The 23,979-nt window shown below is 34.2% G+C and overlaps 1 protein-coding gene across 2 annotated transcripts in view; it reads right to left on the minus strand.

Annotated features, from left to right (window-relative positions):
- The window catches only part of TLL1 (tolloid like 1), a 327,523-nt gene that overhangs the window by 66,709 nt on the left and 236,835 nt on the right, over positions 1 to 23,979 (minus strand). For both annotated transcript variants that reach the window (XM_020976340.2, XM_020976342.2), the window contains exons 13-17: positions 23,106 to 23,251; positions 14,411 to 14,606; positions 12,492 to 12,617; positions 11,387 to 11,547; positions 7,166 to 7,346 (exon numbers count right to left, since the gene is read on the minus strand). In XM_020976340.2, coding sequence (XP_020831999.1) covers positions 7,166 to 7,346; positions 11,387 to 11,547; positions 12,492 to 12,617; positions 14,411 to 14,606; positions 23,106 to 23,251 — 810 coding nt within the window. The remainder of the gene's footprint in view (positions 1 to 7,165; positions 7,347 to 11,386; positions 11,548 to 12,491; positions 12,618 to 14,410; positions 14,607 to 23,105; positions 23,252 to 23,979) is intronic.

A 23,979-nucleotide genomic window follows, 5' to 3' on the forward strand; every position in this document is an offset into this window, starting at 1 on the left:
ATTTTTCTAATAAGAAAAGATCCACTATTTGTAGGAGAGGAGGAGAAGGTGGCTTTTACCAATCAGAGGCTTATCATCATACCTCTGAGAGTTTCAGAAGCCATCAGTCTGTGAAAGATACGTATATGACCTGGCAAATTCTTGCAAGATTCAAAAATAAAAATTTTCTCTTTGCAGGTAGCTTTCTTGTCTGTAGGAAAAAAAAAACAACACGTACCAGGAGGGAACCAAAGATGAGTGTATACTCAAATACTAAAAGTTCAGGGTTAAAAAAAAAAATAAAACAACTGTCAAGCTTGAAACCATTCAGTAAAATATCTCCCAACTACAACACCAACAAAAAGTCCCCTATTCCAACTACAGTAACTAGAAAAGTCTATTGGAACTTAAGCTAGTTTGGAGTAAGAATTCAAGACATAGGGGCAGTTAGGTGGTGCAGTAGATAGAGCACCGGCCCTGAAGTCACGAGTGCCTGAGTTCAAACCCGGCCTCAGACCAAACACTTGACACTTACTAGCTGTGTGACCGTGGGCAAGTCACTTAACCCCAATTGCCTAAAAAAAAAATTCAAGACATGGAACACATCATTCCCAAGTGGGTTCTATAATGAATCGCTAAAATCACATATCCAAACACAAATACTGGACTTAACCAATGCAATTATAGGATTGTTGCAAATACACACTTACAACAAAAGAAGTATACAAACTAGGAAGAAGATTGATTTGGAATTTCTATGAACTCAGTTTTTAATATTGTGAAAATTACTTCAATGTAATTAGTTTCCACTGCAATGCTGTGTATTTTGTTTTATGCATTTAAAAATTTGATTCTGAGAAGATATCCATTGGCTGAATTCACCAAACTGCCTAAGGAAACCATGACTCACAAAAGTTAAGAAGCATGGACTAGAATCAAAGAATTGAAATGCTAGAAGTTAACCTCAGTAATCCCATGATTTTTAAATGAAAAAATTTACACTCAGAAAACATATAATGATTTGTTCAAATTCACACATATTTCAGTTACTCTCCTCTAGTATCACGGTTCTCAAACTTTTTGGTCTGAAGAGCCTTTTACACTCTTAAAAGTTATTGTGAACCCCCCCCCGAGCTTTTATTTATGTAGGTATATATATATATATATATATATATATATATATATATAAAATTTATTTGCTGTATTAGAAATTAAAATGCCTTAGGGTTATGATAAAAATAGTTTTGACTTCACAAATAAGGTCTCAAGGACCCCATGGCACCTAAGTCCATACTCTGAGAATCACTATAGCATACTATATTGACTTCATCATGGAAGGAAAACAAAGTATCAACTGCATAATGCTCCAGGCTCATTTCTATAGATGCAAAGCCTAAAGCAGACTATCATTTGAAGAGCTATTCAGTTTTACACTGATGTAGAACACCATCCTCAAGTCTATGTATCTTCAACCATTTATATTTTACTATCAACCCTGCTTATTAAATAAATGACATTATCTGAGAAAGGATGATTAGATTCTATTTTCTTTACATTATTTATGGGATTTTTCAAAAAATATGTGCTATAGTTGAATTTTCCAAAGTATTTAAAATGATAAAGCCTACCTTCTTTCTTCTTTTTTGGTAAGGCAATCGGGGTTAAGTGACTTCTCTAGGGTCACATGGCTAGTAAGTGTCAAGTATCTGAGAACAGATTTGAACTCGGGTCCTCCTGACTCCAGGGCTGGTGTCTATACACTACACCACCTAGCTGACTCTAGCCTCTCGTTTTTTAAACACATACAATTCCTCAAGTTTTTTTCTTGGGACCTATTTTTTAATTCTTTCCCAAAAATATTTTGGTTTTTAAGTAATGTCAGTTAACTCTGCTCATTTATTTTGGAACTTTTATTTGGATACTTTAATGGATTTGAGAACTCGCTGTTGTGGGTGATCCGTTCACTAGCGTGGAAGGCAAAGCATACAAACGTTCTCATCCTATGAGAATCTTATCCATGTCTTTCCAGCAAGTCTCCATTCGGGTCCTCTATATGGTCCTGGAAGCCTTCTTCAGGTAGTTTTAACACTCCATCTATACTGTTGTAACACTCAGCCTACCCACCTGTTATCCTTTACTCTCCCTCCATGATTGCCCCGCGTTTTCTAGAAAGTCATGGATATCATAGATTTACAAGACACGGTTGTCATTTACTTTGATTCTTACTACCAACTGAAATTAGAGTATAGTAATACTTTTATTATAATGACAATACATATTTCAATTATTACCCTTTGAGTCACATAAAATTTTAATTATTTCTTAGATAATCAAGAAAAGACTGCTTCAAAAAAAAAAAGAAGCTGGGTTATTGGAGAAGCAGGAGGTCATAATCTCTGTAAGATGCATAATTTCCCAAATACAATTCCCATTTATGTTTTACGTAAAATCTAAGTCTGCTTTTCTTCTCATATTCAATTCTAGGCCCACTTCATCTTTCACCTAAAACTTTTTTTTTAAGATGTATGTGTTGTTGGATTAACTCAATGAGTGGTCCATTCAACTGCATATCATAATCAGGGCAGCATATATCCTTCATCCACTTTGTTTTTTCTAGCATAAATTGCTACATTGATCTCTTTTGAGTGCATATGGATATCATTAAGGAATGCTGTGTTGTTTCACAAAAAAATCTAGAAAACACTCCTGTAACAGGGAATTTGCTTCTACTTGGCCTTTGCATAGGATATTGCCTCAGACATCTTTCGTGAGCATGTCCCCCTCTTTTATAATCTGCTTGATACTAATACAGAATGGAACACTGAATACAACTATCTCTATGCTCAAATCTACTATTTTTATACATGGGTGAAAGTAACTTAATAGAGGGATATCTTCAAGCAAGGCTGCATTATTGCTACTGAATCAACTGCTTTAGTGAACAAAAAAGAAAGCATTTTATATTCACCACATCTCTCAAATACGTAAATGTGCAGATGGGGTTTGCTATAGAAAATCATATGTAAAAGCCTGCCTTTCTCCTTCTTATATACACATTGCTAATAGAGGCTACTCTCATAAATATTTTATTTTTAAAATGTAAGTTTCTCCTTACAGCAGCTCTTGAATCTCTCAATGTCAAATTTCATTAAATTACATTACTCAAGTTCATGGTTTTTTCAACTCTAAATAAAGTTATATTTTACAGTTAGTTATGTAGCATCCATCTAAAGTATACAGTTGATAATATAAGATTCATTCTCATGTTTTAGGTTGAGGCCATGGCTGAGCCTACTTAGTTATCTCTGTATTGGATTCAGTACTAAAAAAACCACCAGAGAAAAATTAAATGAATATTCATGAAACAGAACTTTGCTTTATATATATTTTTATAAAACATTAGGTAATTAATTTTTAGTACATGGAAATCTATGAAACAAAGAAAAACACAATATTGTCTACAGACCCCCATTATCTTTAGCAGTACTGGTGACAAAAGTAGCACAAAATGGGTTCTGATCAACTATAAATATGAATTTAACTGTTGCTGCCTTAATTATGGGATCCTTGTCCAAGAGCAAGTGAGTTAACTAAGGGAATGAATCATATCAATATGAACATTCTAGTCACAAGGGAAACCAGAAGGCAGGGAAGGTAAGCTCCACGGAAGATGGTAGATGGTCACAGGTTCTCACTGCAGAGGCACACAGAAGAACTGGCCTCATTATGAATAAAAATTACAGATGACTCCAAGGACAAATGAAGAAATGCTTGGTGGGTATTTTGCAGTAGGTCACAAGATATAAAAAGCTATTATTTAGGAAAATTATGATTGGAAAATCTTGGACTAGTTGAACAACCTGAATGTCACACTGGTACCTATAGAATGTTAAAAGACCTGGTAGAAAGCCTCTAGTCACTGGATAAGTCATATATGGAGGACTAATAGGAATATATGTCAATCATTCTGTGACTCAGTTTTCTTTTCTTTCTTTCTTTTCTTTTCTTTTTTTTTTTGCTCTTTGGTGAGGCAATCAGGGTAAAAGGGACTTGCCCAGAGTCACACAGCTAGTAAGTGTTAAGTGTCTGAGGCTGGATTTGAACTCAGGTCCTCCTGACTTCAAGGCCAGAGCTCTACTCACTGCTCCACCTAGCTGCCCTTTTTTTCCTTTTTTTTCTTTTTCTTTTTTTTTTGGGGGGACTCAGTTTTAATGTGTACCACTGGAGAGGGTACCCACATTGAGAAATTCATGGATTTATTGAAATATTAAATATGTGCATGTATGTATGCATACGCACATCTAAAGCACAACACTGTTAAGTCTCAATTATTAAAGTAATGAATCCCACTTAGTGCGAACAATGAAGCCTGTGAAGCAGGTCATTTGTGTTTGAATTCACATTATTTAAAGTTATATTTATGTAAACTATGATAATTGATCAAAGCCCAGTGGAAACATGTAATGAAAACTGAAATAATGTGATCATCTTATGAGGATTCATTGTTTGCAGTAATCTAGACCTAAATGTATGTCTCTTTATTTAATGTTCCTTTCCAGAATTAAAAATAATTAATATAACATTCATCATATGGGTCCAATAATTTAGAATTTTTATAAAAAAACTGTACAAAGCAGGAAAACTGATTAGTAACCATTTTTTTCATCAAGTGAATTCTTAAAATTCAATCATTTTGGATATTACAAAAGAGTTTAACTTCAACAATCATTTTATTATTTTCTTTTTAAAGCTTTCAGTCATTCACATTTTTCTTCCTTCTCATCTCCCCCCCACCTATTGAAAAGAAAGAAATATAGAACTCCTTTATCACATAAGTACAGACAAGCAAAATATATTCCCACAATCGATCTACATATCCCTGAAAAGATGTTTAACATTTTTCCTGGTCTTCAAATTAAGATTTTATTATTACCAACATTTCACAATGATTTGAGTGCAATTTTCTAGATAACTGGTAGGCTCAATGGAACATTTAATCAACTGAGTTCCAACTTTAATGTGAACCTGCTTGTAGTATCATGATGTTCACTGAAAACAATAACATCATACTTTTGTTCCCATTTCATTTCTGAAACAAACCTCCTAGGCCTGCCCCTGAGAATTTAATGGGAAAGGAATCCAATTACTCAGTCATAACCAGTTATCAATTCAGAAACTATAATCTAAATAACACTGTCAAATGGTTTCATGCTTCATATGAAGAACATTAACAATAAAATAACAATAAAACATCATTTCAGATTGAGCAAACCAACAATCTAGTAACAAAATTGTTTCCAGGTCATGAATATGCCAAGGGCCACAACAGATGAATTACCATATGTTACTAGTAAAAATGCATAAAATTTGAGGTTGCAGGAGCAGTTAACATGTTTATGTATTGAGCATATTATCTAGGATAGGTTCTGATATCTACCAATTAGCCTTACCAGATGGATTTATAGTAGACAAAATAATTATTAAAACTAAAACTGCACAAAAGAAGAATGTTTCCCAAATAATGAACATGAGCGAATATAGTTTATACTTAACTGACAAGTATTGCTGCAATCACAGGTTCTGACCAAGACAGTCACTTAATCATAGCAAAAGAGCAAATTGATGACAAGATTAAAAGCCTTCTATAGACATAGTGGGGAATAATATCTTTGTATGTGTTTTCTTTAACTGTACCATTGGATGAAAATACATATTTTTTGTTTTATGGTCACAGTCTAAGAAAGTGCAGAACAAAGGATTAGAAACTAGGTTTTTGAAAGCTTAATCCAAATTAACAAGTTTTAAAATATGACACAGTATTAACATATTAAAAGTTATATTTTACAATTTAGATAACATGACCAAAATTAGCCTTGCCATGAGAAAATTTAAAGCTAGACTATCTCTTTGAGAGCTCATTGTATAAAAATAATGTGTAATCACAACTATAATCCACATTTACAGATAGCATACTTTCTCATTAAACAAAGATGCTAAGAATCTACTTGGAAAATAGCTGATAAATACCTAACACAGAAAAAAAATTAAGATTAAAGTTGGTTAATGGGTAGAATAAGGAAGGAATAAAGGGAAATCAGAAAATGTATAGTGAGTATACTTTAGATCATGAACTGTACCTCAGTGGAGCACATAAAATTTTTTATTTTAAAAAAAATATTGGTGTGGATCTAAGATTTCAACAGCACAGGGAACTCCTGATGAGAAAACTCCTTTTGCTGAAGCAGCTTAGCAAGTACAATGCAACTTAAAGTTTCAGGGAGTTGCCTTGAACTAAGATGTTAAGCGACTTGATCAACATATAAATGTGTGTGTCAGAGGTAAGACTTAAAATGAAGTCTTCCTGAAGGTATTCTTGGCTCTAGGGTTGGTCCTCTATCCACCACATCATTTTATCAACTTCTGTGCCCAAAACCTGCCCTAGACATTATAAATTTTTGGTGAGATTGATTTTCATTTTACCCTAAGAAAAATAAAGTACAATCTGATAACTAAGTATGTATTATAATAATTGACACCACAAATAAAGTAGTGGACCTGAAGTAAGGAAGACCTGAGTCTAAATCTGGCCTCCCATATTTACCTCTGTGTGATCCTGGGCAGGTTGCTCAACCTTTATCTGCCTCAGTTTTCTCATTTGTAAAATTTGGATAAAAATAGCATCAACATTCCACGCTTGGTATGAGGATAAAATAAGGTAATATCTGTAAAGTGCTTTGCAAATCTTAAAGTGCTTTATAAATATTTGCTATTAATATGTATATAAAATACACAATATATTAATCTATCTCTATGTGTATATATAATATATACCTAAATCTAGATATGTGTGTGTGTGTGTTTGTGTGTGTATGTGCAGAGAGAGAGAGAGAAAATTTAAAATGAAGTATAAAAGTTTTTGATAATATGCTACATGGTAAATAGACAACCTTAAAAAAATAAAACCACATTTAGAATGCTGTAGATACTTTGTGATGTCCCTGTGTTTAAGAGCAATTACTTTCCAACAGAGAAAAGCCAATTTTAAATGATATGTCAAAATTCTAAGTCTCTGGTCATCCTGGCTAAGTGCATAAAACAAAATAGATGAGAAGACACACAACTAGACGCCTGGTCTTACCTAATCACAGGTTCTTCTTCTACCCCACCATCATCTCACTTTCCATACCTGAGAAGAAATAAGCTTTGAAACCCTTCTTAGAAACGGTGTTGTCAGATTTGAATTCAATCCTCATATTGTTCAACTGGGAAGTGATCATTTCAGGCACTTCTGCCCCACAAAATTTGCCATGTAATTTGGAGTCTGAGGACAATCCACTTCGGATCTCCACGTAATCATATTTGCAAACCTGTGGCAGGGGTGAAAAGTCTTCATTTCAGTCAACTTAAAGGAATTTTAGAAGAGAAGAATATAAGACCCTTGAGGTTAGGGACTTTTTGGTTTTTGCCTGTTTCCAGCATCTTGTTTATCTCAGTAATATTCCACTGCCAAATCCTATTACATGACAGTTGCTTGATAAATACTTTTATTTTTTTTTTCCAATTGAGCCGACTTTTACCAGGATATAATGTCCTTGATACTCTAACTTTTCTGCTTATCTTTATCATAGAAAGTTGAAGGCTGACAGCTAAAGGGGAAAACCAATGAAGAAAAAGGATCACTTTCATATGATTATGGGATCATGGATAGAACAGACTAATCTTACATGTCCGATGTCATCTACTCTACTCCCTTCATTTTCTAGTTAAGGAAACTGAGGCCCAGAAAATGTATGACTTGCTATTGCATAAAATGTAGACTTGGAGTCAGGAAGACCTGAGTTCAAATTCTTCAGATACACACTGGTTGTCTGACTGTGAGCAGGTCACCAAGCCATTCAATCTCTCATCTGTAAAACAGGGAAAATTGTACTACCTACCTCACAGTTGTTATAAGGATCAAATGAGTGTGTGCGTGTGTGTTCATACGTTTGTGTGCAAGTGTATGTATATGTGCGTATGTATATATATATATATGTATATACAAGTGTACATATATGTATTTGTATATATATACATTCATATAAACACCCATATATATTATGTGTGTATATGTGTGTGTAAGGAGTACATTGCAAATCTTAATGCACTATAAAAATGCCAGCTGCATAAATACTAGCTTAGTGATAAGAAGTAAAAGACAGTAAAAGGAAGGGATAAAAGGGATGTTCTAAGCAGCTACAAATTAAGGGAATCAGAGAATAATTAGCATCTTTAGTGGTTTTCAATTTAATAGTCACAAGCACAGAAGATGGGAAAAAAAACAAGACATTTTCCCTCTAAGAATTCAAATCCAAGGTTCACAATCACATCTTTTTAAAAATTCAATAAAACAATTTTAACTTAAAATTTACATTAATTTTTATACTCTTTGAATTAATTGATGGAATGTCTAGTTGTCCTTCAGAGAAGTGGGGGCAGGGATTTCTATTAAAACTATATATATTTGTTTTATATGCAATGCTCTAATTAAGGAGTTAAGTGAATGCAAGGTATCCTATTTTTTTTTAATTGTCTTATACAAATGACTTTGTGATCCATGACCAAAGTTACTCCACTTACTGTACATTTTGAATTCCACATGGAGCATGAATGACCTTATTATATAATAAAGGTCTAATTAATGTCCTTGACCAATGCATATAACTAACCACTGAAGCTAGGCTCATGTGATGCTAATACAGTGATTAATAAGCAAAACATCCTTAAAGAAAAAGTAATTATTTTCTCTATCTGGTATCACTGAATTTATTTTTTCACGAAGAGGGAATGCAAGATCCAGCAAGGGTATACATAGAAGAAAGCATACCTTGCCAAGATCAGTATTAGCTTGTTTCAATTAAAAAATGAACTACAGCAATCATTTAGCACTAGCTTCTTTTTTGGGTATGGAGAATGAGAAAGCAAAATAATGAAGTTTTAACTTTCATCTGAACTTGTGCAAGCCAAGTTTTGCTTAGGACAGGTTTATTTTATAGCCAAGTTATGAACCTGTGAAAATACACAGTATTCAGTTAAAACTTTCCACACAGTAATGCTATTATAATTTAAGGAACTCTGGGATGTGTTACAAGGTCAGCAAAGCACCCTTTTATGAAAGAACTACTACTTCTAATAGTATAATATTTTTTAGTATCTAACCTCATTTCTGTATAAAACATTCTACCTTAAGTACTCCCATCCCTGAAACTTCTAAGTTCCTTTGATTCACTTACCATTCATCAAAATGTCAGTCACCTGTCATAAATAGATTTCAGGAAAAAAAATTGTCATTCAAGGTAAAGATTTCATCAAATTACAGTATTGGTTGGGAAATCTTAACCTTTAAACTAATCAAAGTTTAGAGCATATCAATGGATTTGTTGCAACAGGCATACTTTTTCATTTCATTGAGTTCTCACAAAATTTGTGATAACATAGATCTGTGGAATAATACAACATGAGTTTTTAGGGAGGATTTTGGATTTCAAGTCTGAGGTCACAGGTTAGAATCTCAGCTATTTCACCTACTACTCAGAATACTTTAAGTAGACCTTCCTGGGCTTCAGTTTCCTCCTCTGTAAACTGAGTGGTTGGACTAGATAAATCCCAACCTCTTCTATTTCTAAATCTCTAATCCTATTATCAGAGAGAATATAGGCAAGAATTGCACAGAACCTGAAGACTTAGGTGTGTTGAGATCTTCAATGATGACCCATCAACACATTAGAGGGAACAATTAATTCTTCAAGAATAAACTACTCTGAGATTGCTAGAGTAGGATATCCTATAAATCATCAGACACCAAGCTTAAAGCTACCCTAAGGAAAAAACATGTGTCAATCTGTTGTTGCATTTTTCTTTTTTAAAAAAATTATTTAATTTTTAATTTGTAGAATAAAAAAGTATTTCCATAAGAGAGTATAATTTAATAAGTCATCAGCAGAAAGTCAAGATGCTAAGGCATATGCAAAGGAGAAGAAGGAAAAGGAGAAAGCAAAGTGAAAAAAATTTAAAAAAACAAATAAGAAGAGCAGATAGAAAGAGAGAACAGGAAAGTATTCAGGGTCATGTTGTAAAATATTAGTCACAAAAGTCTTAGTTGTTATTCAGTGGAAACCACTATCCTATACTACTCATGTATTTAGCACATCAACTAAATGCCATTACATTAAGATGTTTGGATATGGCTACTATTTCAATATAAATGGAATAGGAGGACTGCTAAGGAAGCAATGAAGAAAGCATTTAAAAAAAATAATGTACATATTCCTTTCTGTGGACTCCGTTCTTTTTCACTTCAATGCTCAGCACAAATTGAAAGTTAATGTATGTGTGTCTCAATGTTTTCATTTCCAGGACATTTTTATGGGACCTTCAGAGTTAAAAAAGTTCGTGAGCTTTTTAATATTTTTTTGTTGTTTCTCTCCTACCCCCAACCATTTTCAAATAGGATATTGTTTTTTCCAATGCTGCCAGTCAGTCAATGAGCATTTATTAAGTCATTACTATATGCCACGTGTTCTGTAAAATGCTAGGTATACAAAGACAAAGCAAAAACAACCTACTCTCAAGCAGCTTATGCTCTTAGAGGGGAGTTCACAATAGGTAAATACCTAGGCACATAAACTATATGTTCAGAGAAATCCATTGGGATTACAACACTGAATGTTTCCTATTGAGAAATAGGTGATTTAAGAATGAAGGGTATCGTCAACAAAACACACAGAAAGGGACCAACTTTACCTTCCCATCTTAACCATATATGATGTGCACTCCCACTTTGAAACATTCCTTGCTTAGTGGAATCACACATCTACTCAATTAAAAATATACCAACTTCCCCAAATGCATGTTTTCATTTTGACTAAACCAATGCAATTTTGTTTATTTTTTTCATAGAAAAATACAAAAAACTGAACCTAATGCCATATATTTCACAGTTATTTAATAAACCAAAAAATGTATATTAAGCATAGTGAGAAAAAGCTGCCTCTGGATAATTGAAAATTGTCCAGAAACAGTTTAAAAACACTCAGCCAGTGTCAATAAAATCCATAAATAATGACAGAAATAGTCTGCAGAGCAGGAGACTCTACTCATTTCTGTTATTTTAAACAAATAATTTTGATCTTTTCTAAAATCATAGACCTAGGTTAGAAGTGACCTCTGAACACTTCAATCCTCTTGTTTTACAAATGAGGAAACTAAGGCCCAGAGGGGTTCAGTGATCTATCCAAGACCATATAACAGTAAATAGCAAAGCCATCATTTGTATGTCAGACCTCTGAATCCAATTTTTTTTGTTTTCAAAATATCTTCAGAAGTTCACTGAATGAGATGGGGAAACTGTCATATAATCTTTACTTACTTCATTTCCCTCTAGTTCAAAAAATTCAAATTTCACAGAAATTCGGTACTGGGTTGGAGCCACCACTTGCCAAATGCAATTTTTATTGGGAGGGTATTCTTTAGGCCAGCCTGGGGTGGTTATGGTGCCATTGAGCTTTGTCAGAAGTCCTCCACAAGCAGCTGAAACAGAAGAAAAAAAGAAATGTTTTTCCATTTCTCAAGGCTTCTGGAAAACACCTCTAAGAGCTCTCAGTATGTTTGAAAATGGATATCCTGACTCCCAATAACTGGCAGTATTTGTGTCAATAGAGTGAAAGTTTGAGTCACTACATGAAGTCTTTCCTCATCTACCAGAAGCATTCCCTCTCTAATTATTTTGCATTCATTTTACATTTTATACATGGTGGCAGTGTTTCCCTAATTAAAATGTAAACTCTTTGAGATGGGACAATTTCATTTTTGTCTTTGTATCTCTAATACATTGCCTAGCATGTGGTACATAGTAAGTGATTAATAAATGCTTGATACTTCTGTTGATTTCTAATTCTAGATAGTACTAGTCCACGTGCTCTGCCTGTTTTTCTTGATCAAAGGGCCCACAGTTGGATCTCACATCAATCCACTTAGGGGTAAAATTAACTCAAATTGTCCCATATATGCATCAGAGCTGCTGTGCTTGGAGATTTTCCTAATTGGTATTGTGGTAATATAGAGAGTTAACTCCTATATTCCCAGTTCCACAAGTATGCTAGCCCACAACAATGTGGTACAAAATGGTTTCATCTTAAATCCCATGATAGGAAGTATAGACACTGTAATACCAAAAGAATTACAGTATAAAGTGGTCTATTTTTTTTCTGGGCAATTTAATAATTTTATTAATAATACTAGAATTTTTAATAAAAGGCCAGTGGCACTCTGAAATGCCAAAGGCAAGCAGCCTAATTTATAAGGCTATCCCATGTCATGGAACACAGGGCTAATTTATAAGCATTCTAGTGAAGTTCAAGCTGAGTCAAGTCTGGGTTATAATTATTCCCTATTATTACAAACTTAGCAAATTACACAAAATAAGATTTTGATCCAGTGTGAGTTATTTATTTATTTTGGAAATGAGCACATACCTTCACAACTCCTTTTATCAAGCCCAAGCTCAAAGCCAGGTTCACAAGCACACTGATAACTTCCCAAAGTGTTTACACATTGCTGTTCACACCCCCCATTGTCAGGTTTTGCACATTCATCTTCCTCTGTGGAGAAGAGGGAGAATAATAAAACAACCTATCACGATCCCTCTCATTTCTGATGAGTTTGCCTTAATAACTGAATATGTTTTATACAAATGTGTGTATATCAACATATTTGTATATATTTATGTGTGTATAAACATGCACATAAACTAAATATCATATTTATATATGTATACATACATATCATTATTACAGTATTAAAATATATTCTATGGAATTAAAGGGATCCATTTTAAAACTATAACTTGGGAAATCAACTCTTTCAACTGACAGCTGCAGCCCTGCTTTACAACCTCTTTGTGAATGGCCTATAGGCCATTTAGGTGTCAGAAAACTAAATGTTGCATAAGTACTAAAAGAATGAGTTGAAATCCATAAGAGGGTCACTTAAAGGGCCCTTTATCTCCCACAGAATTAATCTAGGTTTTCCTGAATTTGCATTCAAAAACTGATTAACAGAATCACCCCAATCCTAGGTTTTGATCTGACTGATACTAAAAAGGAACAATAAGCACCAGCATAAAAAATCTTACAACCTACAGTATTTCTGAATGTTAATTGCACAGTAATATTTAGAATATTTGTGCTAACATATTTTAAAAGCAATTTTCAGTAGCAAGGATAAATAAAATCCACTCACTGATCTAATCTTTTTTTTTAATTCAGTTTAAATCTTCCTATATTATTTGAATGTGTAACATGCTCCAGAAAACATTGACAACACTTCCATTTTCTCTTTTTGCATTTTTCTGCCATATGAAAGAGTATATAACAAAAAAATAAAACAATAACAAACAAAAATATAATTGAAAATACAGTAATGAAAATAATAAAGAAAGAAAATTTAAACATCATTCTTTGGAAAACCCGAGTATTTTCAAAGTCTTTTCAAATACCTATCAGTATTATTTGTGAAGTGAAAAAAAACTGAATCAGGTTTTCCCTTACTCTGAATGTGACGAACTCTGATGTCTATTAAAGAAACACTACATTTTTGCTCTTCAGAAGCAAAAAATCCTCTAGCAAAACTACCAAATAAAACATTTTCTATTTTAGTTTTTGGGTAGAAATGTTGGCTTATTTTCCTATGGGGGCTAAGTTTTTAAAAGAAAATAATAAATGTAGGTTACTCAAAATATAAAACAAATGTGCATTTGAACTTATAACAGAGAAAGAAAACATAATGTCATTCTGGTTCATCCCGTATAAAATAATGAAACATTTCAAAGCATACAAATCAGAAAGCTGCTAATTGTGGAAATAAATGAACATTTAGCTATATAATTAAAAATAAATTCTTGAGAGTACTGTTTTCCACAAACAAAAGGGCTTTTATGTATTAAAATGTTCTGCTAAAGGACTCTGTGCATTAAATATTGTGGTAAGACACTCATCTACCTGTAGTGATTTAAGATAAGGTCTTGCCTCGAAACACAGGGAATGACTATGAGGTCCATATACTTCTCTCCCTCTTCTTAAATTTGTTAAGATTTTCCAAAGGAAAAAGAGAAAGAACTTAACAATAGGCACTATATTATTGCTACAAATGCATAAATGCCACTATTTCCTTAATGGCGTATTCCATCACAACCATTCTGAACATTCAGAAATACTGCCCATTCAGTAATCTAACTGCTCCTTAATTAAATGTTAATTAAATTAATTAAATCAAATCACCATTCAGGGGAGGGGGGCAGGGAAGAAGAGAAAGAGAGAGAGAGAGAGAGAGAGAGAGAGAGAGAGAGAGAGAGAAAAACAAATTTTTCCCAGCTAGAAATGGTATTGATGTGTACCTTTAAAAAAGTTAGCAGCAAACCCAGCTTTGTTAACAGTTCCATCTGAAACAAACTTCATCCACAGGGTATTAGAAGTGGACCTGATATCTTCTGGTTTATCATAACCACAAAAATGGCCAATCAAAGGACTATTTTCACTGGACCCATCTCGGATTTCCAGGTAGTCATAGGCACAGGTGTCGTGTCTTTCAATCTGCAACAGGGAAAGTTGGTGCTGTCTTTTTTTTTTTGCTAAGTGTTTAGACCATTTTTAGAGAATAGAATTTCTATGAAAATGATAATACATGAATAATTCTCAATGACACAGTAACAAAGGCATACATTATGCACATGGACACATATGAGTATGAAAGATTATGTATATGCATACACATGAACATGTATATATTTTTAATTCACCCTGCTTGCAGTATTAATAAAGAGTATATATGACTGAAAGAATTTATGGACATTCAGAATTCCTTTATACTTTGCAAATCAAAAAATGACCTCTTATCCACTGTTCTTCAATAGATGGGCAAATCTAAGAGATGAGTGTGTCTCAAAGGTCTTTCTACAGAAAAAAAGATAGATTCTCATACAAAACTGAATGTTTTTCTTTGTTATTTTATATACAAAAAGAGCTGCAAATGATGATGGTCACAATTTTAAATTTACTTCAAAACTGATGGAAATACCCAGGCCCCAAATAACTTATTTAAAATATTACAATTGGCTATAAAATAGTGTTATAATGATTTGTTTTATTTCTTTGACAAATCCATTCTTCTATTCCAGAAAATGTTGGAAACAAATTCTTTGACCAGCAGTATTTTATGCAACCTACCTATATGGAATTATACTCCTCTTAAGGCTATGAAACACTTTACTGTTAATTGGCTTGGTTATAAATGAACTAGTATATTATATGACCACCACTGGCTTCTCAATGTCTACAGTTAACAAGGCTTCAATTTAAACTAATTTTACTTATTTTTCTTCTTACAGGTCTGAGAAATTTGATTAATTTCTTTTACAGGAGAAAATTCAAATATCAGGTCAGATCTTAGCTGATGAAGTTTTGTGGAACTTCATAAGCTCGGTGTTTTTTTCTTGTTGTTTTGTTTTCCAGTGGCCTTAGATCTCCACTCCTTATTCCTCCTCTTGGTGACAAATTTTGACTATACTCAACAGCAACAAAATTTGAACTGGGAATCATCGTTTGCTTTAAAGACGGGACTTATGAAAGCACACTCTACTATCTTTTTTCCTCTATAGAAACAGAAAGAAAATGCCACTAGCTCAATAATTTCAATAGACTCAACATGTTTTATAAAACTAAATCTGGAAATTATTAGGCATATCATTGATCCCAAACCATGAGAGGACGGGGAAAGTAATAAACATTTATATACTGCCAACCATGTGCCAGGCATTGTGCTAAGCCCTTTTTAGAAATATTCTTATCACATTTGATCCTAACAAAAATTCTGCAAGGTAGGTACTATTATTCTCCTAATTTTACAGTTGAAGAAACAGGGACAGAGGTTGAGTAACTTGCCCAAAGTCATGCAGCTGGTAAGAGTCTAAGGCTGGATTTTAACTCAGATCTTCCTGACTCCAGGCCCAAGGCTCTAGCCACTGCATCACCAGCTGTCTCTGCAGCATGAGACAATGTTTACCATCTTCACTGTACAATACAACATTTTATATATTCCCTGTTACAAAATTGATATTTTAGCTATACTATATGTTAAATATGATATATCAACTATATGCTCACATAAATGAGGAGTATGAATTTCAATGAAAGATCATTTCACTATTTAAAAATAGTCACAACACATTGTCTCTGAGGGCTCAAATTTCTTCATCTAGTAATGCAACGGAGTAGGACAGATGATAAGAGTGCCAGGCCTACAGTTAGGAAGACTCATCTCCTTGAATTCAAATCTAGCCACAGATACCAGCTGTGTGACCCTAGGCAAGTCATTTAACTCTGTTGGCCTCAGTCTCCTCATCTGTAAAATGAGCTGGTGCAGGAAACGGCAAATCACTGCAGTATCTTTGCCAGGAAAACCCCAAATGGGGGTCATGAAGAGCTGGACAAAGCTGAAAATGACTGAATAGTAGGAAAAAAGTAATGTAGAAGGTAGTTAAGTATAAACATCTAGACACAGCAAAAGAAGTACATTTAGTACAATGATCTTATATTAGTAACTCCAAGCTCAATCTGGCAAAGAAAGAATAAAAAAGAATAGCAAGGCCAAGGAATTTATAGAAAAGTCTTTCCATCTAATTTCAATCTAATTTCTAGTTCAAATTTGAAGTGACCAAGTACACTGTCACGTACAATTGCACATATCATCAATGCTTTTTAATAGTGATTTAATAGTGTTGATTTCTTATACTTACTAAGGAGAACACTTTGGACCAAGTATTTTAAAATGACAATAATAAATACAGAATAATAGAGAAAAGAGTAGGAAGTTCTGCATTGTCTTCAGTAAAGAGATACTGTGGGAAAACTTCTAATACAATTTTTTTAAGACTACTAAGCTTGTATATGTTAATATGCTTTAAAATGTTCATAAAATGCAAAAAAACTTGAGCCAGTTAAGCAAAATTTCTGCCAAAGAATGCAGCTGCTTGCCAAAGGGTTGGCCTAGAAGACACTGTTGTTAATGAAAAACTGTAAAAATACATATTTAGTGCTAGCTATTCATGTGATCTGAAAGGAGAGGAAAGCCTTACTCTAGAAGCAACAAGCTAAAAACCTGTTGCATAGATCTGACTTAAAAGTCATCGGATGAAGGTTATCTGCACGCCCAGCTGCCACATGAAGTTTCTTTCTGTAGATCAAATCGATAAAAGGAAACCACCATCTTGAATTCTGAAGAAAGGACCCAGCTGTCTAATAGAACAACATTCAGGCCACAGGAAGAAATGGTGTTAGCTGGCGGAGATTAGAGATGTTTATTAAGTGCTATGAACACACACACACACACACACACACACATTCACACTACTACTAGACATGTAGGAAGCAAAGCAAGCTAGTTAAATACCAGAGGCAAATTGCTTCCTTTGAAATTATAAATAATAACATGAGGCTTTGATGATTGTGGACAAAATAAACTGGGTTCAAGTCTCCACTCTGCCCCCCTTTTTTGCCCTTTTTCTGTGTATCCTTTGGCATGACAGATAAGTCCTTTACTTTTCTAAGACACTGCATATAAAGACAAAGGACAGGGACTGATAGGGACTGGACCTTAAATTTCACTGGGAAGTCCACGACTTTTCATATAAGAAGGTACATGAAAATGTTTGCTGAATGACTTGAAAGAATGAATCAGGAAACGAAATCAAAAGATTATACCAAGACCAAGAGAAACCAAGGAAAAAAATAACAGCCTGAACAGCTAAAATTTCCTTCTCCTGAGGTTTTAATTAATTGTGCAGATGAATGTCACCTCAGAGAATCAACCCATTCCAAGAAAATTATGTGTAAATCAAATAAAAAACTCAGAGGTGCTTTAATATTACATCTGATTAATTCTCAATTGTCCGTTAAATTCCTCCTTCCATCCTCCTGCTATTCAGCCTCTCAAGTAACTAATGTTCTGTTAACTGGCAGGCTTGTCAAGTTTTTCCAGAAATACCTAAGGAAAACCTTTGTCAGTCTCTGAATAAACAGTTAACATACAAACTCAGATTCATATCCATAGGTCATAATTCTTAGTCCATTGTGCTTTCTACCACTTCAAGCTATGCTTTCAATCAAGCCTAATTTCATCTGTCATCTGACAGATAGCTATTTTATAATAAATTACAGTAAAGAGCAAATGATTCTTAGTAATATTTACAGACCCAATCTTAACTGTATATTATTATGATTATGTGTGGATATTTTCTGAAGAGATGACCCAGCACTCTACTGGAACAACATTCTAGCTACAGGGTGAAATAGTGTTAGCTAGCAGAGATGTTAGCTGTTTAGTAAGTGCTATAAGCACACATTTGTGCACACATACACACTACTGGAGGCGGTATTCTAGAGGGCAAAGCAAGCTAGATACTACATCTATGCATCAATATATATATATACACACACATATATATATATATATGCATATGAATATCTTCTAAAAGAAGAGGTATTTTTCATGAAAGTTTATTATAGAAATACAATTGACATTTGAAAAAGCTACAATAAATTTTAGGTCTTTAGAACTCAAATTCCAGTTATTATCTTGACTTCAAATTCCCCAGTACTTGCTGCTCAATACATAAACTATGGTATTGTTTATTAATTATCTGTTATGGGCCAAGCACTGGGCTGGGTGTTGGGAACACAAAACCAAAATCATTACAGTTCTTGCCTTCAAAGAGCATATAATCAAGTTATAGGATGAGATGTATGTAAATAGCTATGATATTGTAAAATGATTAAATGAAGAGGACAAGTAATATAGCCTGTGAAATGAGAGATTAAGGAGGAAGGGCTACCTGCTGGGATGGGGAAAAGCAAAGAGAATGAAGAAAAGGGAAAAGATCAGGGAAGACTTCATGTAGGGAAATATGTCAGTAAGTAGAGACAGGGGGGTGCAATCCATTCCATACAAAGGAACTGGGCTCGATCAACATTTTCACATTAATGACACAGTATTAAGGTATAAGACCTTTGTTAGACTAAAAATGTTAATGTTTCACAATGGCAGCATAACCAGAACCATAATTTATCTACCCAGTGATTGGTCTTCCTTATAGTGCATCATCCATTCACAAAATAATAACAAACAGAATGAATCATATACAGCATATATGTATATATGTGTGTGTGTGTGTGTGTGTGTATTTTCTCTCTCTCTCTCTCTCTCTCTCTCTCTCTCTCTCTCACACACACACACACACACACACACACACACACACACACACACACACATATACCCCTATCCTCCACAAAGACTATTCTTAAGTTAACAGGAAATGTTTAAAGGACTTAAAAGAACTGCTTTTAATTAGGCAATAGCCTAAGCATTAGAAGATAAAAGTTTTTGTGTCCAGGTTTAGGATGCTTTACCACAGCAATGGCAGTTCAGGCTATCAGATACCTCATAATTACAAGCAGAACATTCCAAAATAAAGAATGCATAGAAATTTTAAAAAGTGGAACTTAAACACACTTAAATTAACATGTGTATAAAGAGTAGGAATTTCAATTCAAACATACCCCTATGTTTATTTCACTTTTTTGCTTTATTTAGATTTCTTTGAAGTCATTGCTATAAACATTTCCTGTCTCCCATGCTTTCCCTTCTGCTTTAAGTGCTGAAAGGTTTTTTTTGTTTGTTTGTTAAGTAAGGGGATGACAACGTTTTCAATTTAATTTTTCTTCTTTTGTTTTATTTGGGTCAAAACTATTGATAAAACTTCATTGATGAAGAGAACTCCTGGCATGGAGACTCCCTATGCCAATGCAGATTGAAAATGGTTCTGAATCTAATAGACATCTAGGATATTGAAAGGTTAAGGTCACACAGAATGTGTCATAGTCAGCTTTGAATCCAGATCTTCCCAAATCTGCACCTACCTAGCTATCTTCTCCAGTGTTCCGCCCCTCAGAATTTTTCAAATTACGAAGTATTGCTTTTTCTTTTAATAAGTCTAATGACACAACATTTTTAAGGATAAAGAATAAATTCACTAATTATTAAACAAGGTTTTACTAATAACTTTGCACATGAAAACATAAATGCATACATTTGCACACTATCTTTAAGCAATTATGCACAGAATCATAGTCAAAAGAAGAAATCTCTTGCCTTATGTGGCAGTGATTTCACCCTCCCAGGTCACCAGAGGGTTCAATCGCCAGCTCATCAACATCTGAAATTCCTTTAACAAGCAATAAAAATTTTTATGCCATGATTAAGTTTTGCCTTTCTCAAACGTTTGTACTATTTCAATTTCAAGAAAAATTATTGACTTACCAATAATTATCAATCTATTCTATGATTGACAACTATTGGCAGGGGCAACTAGGTGGTGTAGTGGATAAAATGCCAGTCCTGGAGTTAGGAAGACTCATCTTCCTGAGTTCAAATTTGGCCTCAGACACTTGCTAGTTGTGTGACCCTGGGCAAGTCACTTAACCCTGTTTGCCTCAGTTTCCTTGTCTATAGAATGAACTAAAGAAGGAAATGGCAAAGCACTCCATTGTTTTTCCCAAGAAAACTCCAAATGAGATCATGAAGAGCGGCACATGACTGAAAACGACTGAACAACAGCAACAAAATTCTATGACAGGTGTTAAAATGTCAATTTTCTTTTCTTTTTAATGCTTTCTTCATCTTCTAAGCAGGTACTTCCCTATTATTAAGGAGGAATTCCACAAAATGCCACCTCCACAAAGCTTTTGCAGTTTGGCAAATAACTGGAAGATTCTTTTATGCTGTCTGTAAACGTTTATCGTTCCCAAGCATCACCTACAGAATCTCTGACTTCAAAGTTGGAAGAAGCATCAGATGCCATCTATTTGAACCAACCCAAATAAAATTATCTCTAAACACACCCTTCAGGTGGTGAGTCAGCCTTAGCTTGAATACCTCGAGTGACAGAGAACCAATTACCTTTGATCTTTTTTTGTAATTGTTGCACACTTTTGTCTTGCTCTAATTGTTAAGGAGTTTTTCTTTTCATAAAGCTGAAATCTTCTGCTTTGTAACTTCTATCTATAACTATTAGCTCCACTATGTGCTAGGCACTATGCTGAGCACTAGGAATACAAAAAGAGGCCCTGAAGAAGCTTATAATCTAGCAGGGTAGACAACATGCAAACATATATACAAAGCAAGATATGTACAAGATAAATAGGAAGTAATTAACAAAAGGAAGGCACTAGAATTAAGAATGGTTGGTGAACGATTCCAGTAAAAGAAGGGATTTTAGCTGGGACTTAAAGGAAGCTAGGAAGCTATATTAAATTTCTATTTACACTGCATAGTTTGATATGTACTACATGCACTGCATATACTCATCTATATCTCCTGTATTACAATGTGAGCTCATTGTGAATAGGGATTGTTTTTTTCTGTGTTGCATTCACTAGTATCTCTACTGCCTTGCGCAGTGCCTGGCATGTAGTAGTCACTTAATCTATGCTTTTTAATTGTCTTCATTACTCTCCAAGCTGCATTGCTGACTCATCTCCACATGCTGTATAAATCTCTTCACTCTGGAAGTTCACTCCATTCTAGATTACTTCTCAAAGTGTCAATGTCCTCCGTAAGCTCTGCTGCTGTGGCCACTCCCTCCAATTGGCTGGTTCCCCCTAGAATAGCCAATTTCAGGAAGAAGCCTAGGCCAACCATATGCTCATTCTTCTAGAGACTACACTGCTATCTCATTTCCAAAGGACCTTCTCTATTATACAAACCTCCCATCCGAAGCTGGGTACCTTCACCCTTACTTTTCAGCTCTCTCCAATGGGGTCTGGCTGGTGTTAAAAGAAGGGAGGGTAGAGCTCATGTAGCTGGCCATGGAGGAAGCTGACTTGGCTGTTGTGGTACAGACAAGACAGTTTGTTTACATACCTAGTCTATGACTGCTGCCCTAAGTAGAAAGTGCCTCTCTGGATCTATTTTTGGAGTTTTTTTACAGTCTGATTTTCAGTTCTAACAGTTTAATGAAGATTTAAATAAAATGCTAGGTATTTTTAAGGTAGAACCCAGCATTTTGTTTAGATCTTCATTACATTGTTGGAATTGAGAACTGGACATACATATGTTGTTGCTTTCTCCCATTAGAATGCATGCTTCCTGAAGGCAAAGACTTTCTCTCAGCTTGTATTTTTATTGCCATTATATTTCTTTTTTTTCCTGTTACACTTCTCTTACGGTGCCTGACACACAATAAGCACTTAATAATTGCTTGTTGACTGGATGGCTAGCTGATTGTTGATTTACTCTCTTGGTTCACTCAGTTGACAAAAGCTATCTTATACTCCTGGAGTCCACAGACACTAACTACGTCTTGATGTATTAACTAATAGATGTTTGGTTTACTTCTGTTCTCCTTATTAGGAAATGTACATTCATTGGCTTTCTGGCGCTGGAACTGAACCTATGTTCAGCTCTCTTTTGGTCCTGGTTTGTTATGACTTGCATGACTGTTGTCAATTATTTCTTGACAAGACAAACACTTTTTGATGATGATGATGATGATGATGATGATGATGATGATGATGATGATGGATAGTAGGGCAGCAAAATCCCATTCTCTACCTTAAAAATATTTGTTTAATCCCAAACAATAAAGAAATGGGATTTAAAAAATATTAACAGAAGAGAGTTTCCTCATTCTAATAGCAGGTTTTGAAAAAAATAAGAGTAATTATTTAGTGGTGTCCTCAAGCAGCCTAGTGGAACAGGATTATGCATTTGTCAAGGGAAACAACTGTCAGTTCTTAAAACATTCCTATTCAAGCAGCACAGATAAAATAAATTCACTTTAATCTTCTTGAAGAATTCTGCAACAGGAAGAGAAAAAAAATCTTTTAACTCTCATGTTACATTTTATAGACAATTCTTTACTTCTTCACTGGTTTAATGAATAAGTCCTTGCACTTCTTCACAATTTAATAACGGTTCTCTTAAATGCCATAGTTGTATTCTGAGTAGGTAGGTTGCTAAAGTCAGTTAAAAGGCTTTACCTCAAATGCCTGAAAGGTTAGCCCAACATTGTAGTTCTCTGATGCTATTATTTTCCACACACATTCTTTCATAGGTCTGTAGTCATCAGGATAATTAGGAGACTGGATCTGGCCTTCGTTTTTATGGATCTCACCACCGCAGATTGCTGATAAAAGTAAAGAATCCAATCTTAGCAATGGTGAATGCTGAAAATACATTTTCACTTATGTCTAAGTGATATTTTTGAAAAGTTCTTGGAGATGACGAGTACATATCAAAAGATAATTACATAGATAGGCAACCAATAGTGGTATAAATATTTAGTCCTTCATAAACAGGCCCAATCTATCCTTCCAGGTTTATTACCAACTACTTCCCTTCATGTACTCTTCAGTTCATCCACATTGGTCTTCTTGCTATTCTTCATAAATGACCTACCATTTCTCCAGTCTGTGACTTCATATAGAGCAGGGTTGAAGAACCTGCAGCCTTAAGGCCACATATGGCCTTCTAGGTCCATAAGTGCAGCCTTGTGTCTGAATCTACATTTAATAGAACAAATCTTTGTATTTTAATTAATACATTTTTGCTTGTCTTTTATATTTTTATTTTATTTTTAAAATGAATGTATTTAAAATACCAAAGAATAAAATAAGTTTCAATGAAATAATCCTCCCATATTGACTGGCACAATTAGAACATTAGTAAGCCATATAAATTGACAGCTGCTACCCTCATTATTTAGTTCTAATTTACCCCATCTCACTGGATTCACTAAGGCTGTTTAGTGAGAGTTTATGGGGATTGAGTATGCCAGTCTGTTATCAGCTTTTGATAACGGTGCACTGTGTTTCTGTTTAAAGTGGAATTTGTGAATAATTGCACAGCTCGACA

Source organism: Phascolarctos cinereus, unplaced genomic scaffold, assembly GCF_003287225.1.
Source record: "Phascolarctos cinereus isolate Bilbo 61053 unplaced genomic scaffold, phaCin_HiC Scaffold_9;HRSCAF=440, whole genome shotgun sequence".
Classification (NCBI taxonomy): Eukaryota; Metazoa; Chordata; class Mammalia; order Diprotodontia; family Phascolarctidae; genus Phascolarctos; species Phascolarctos cinereus.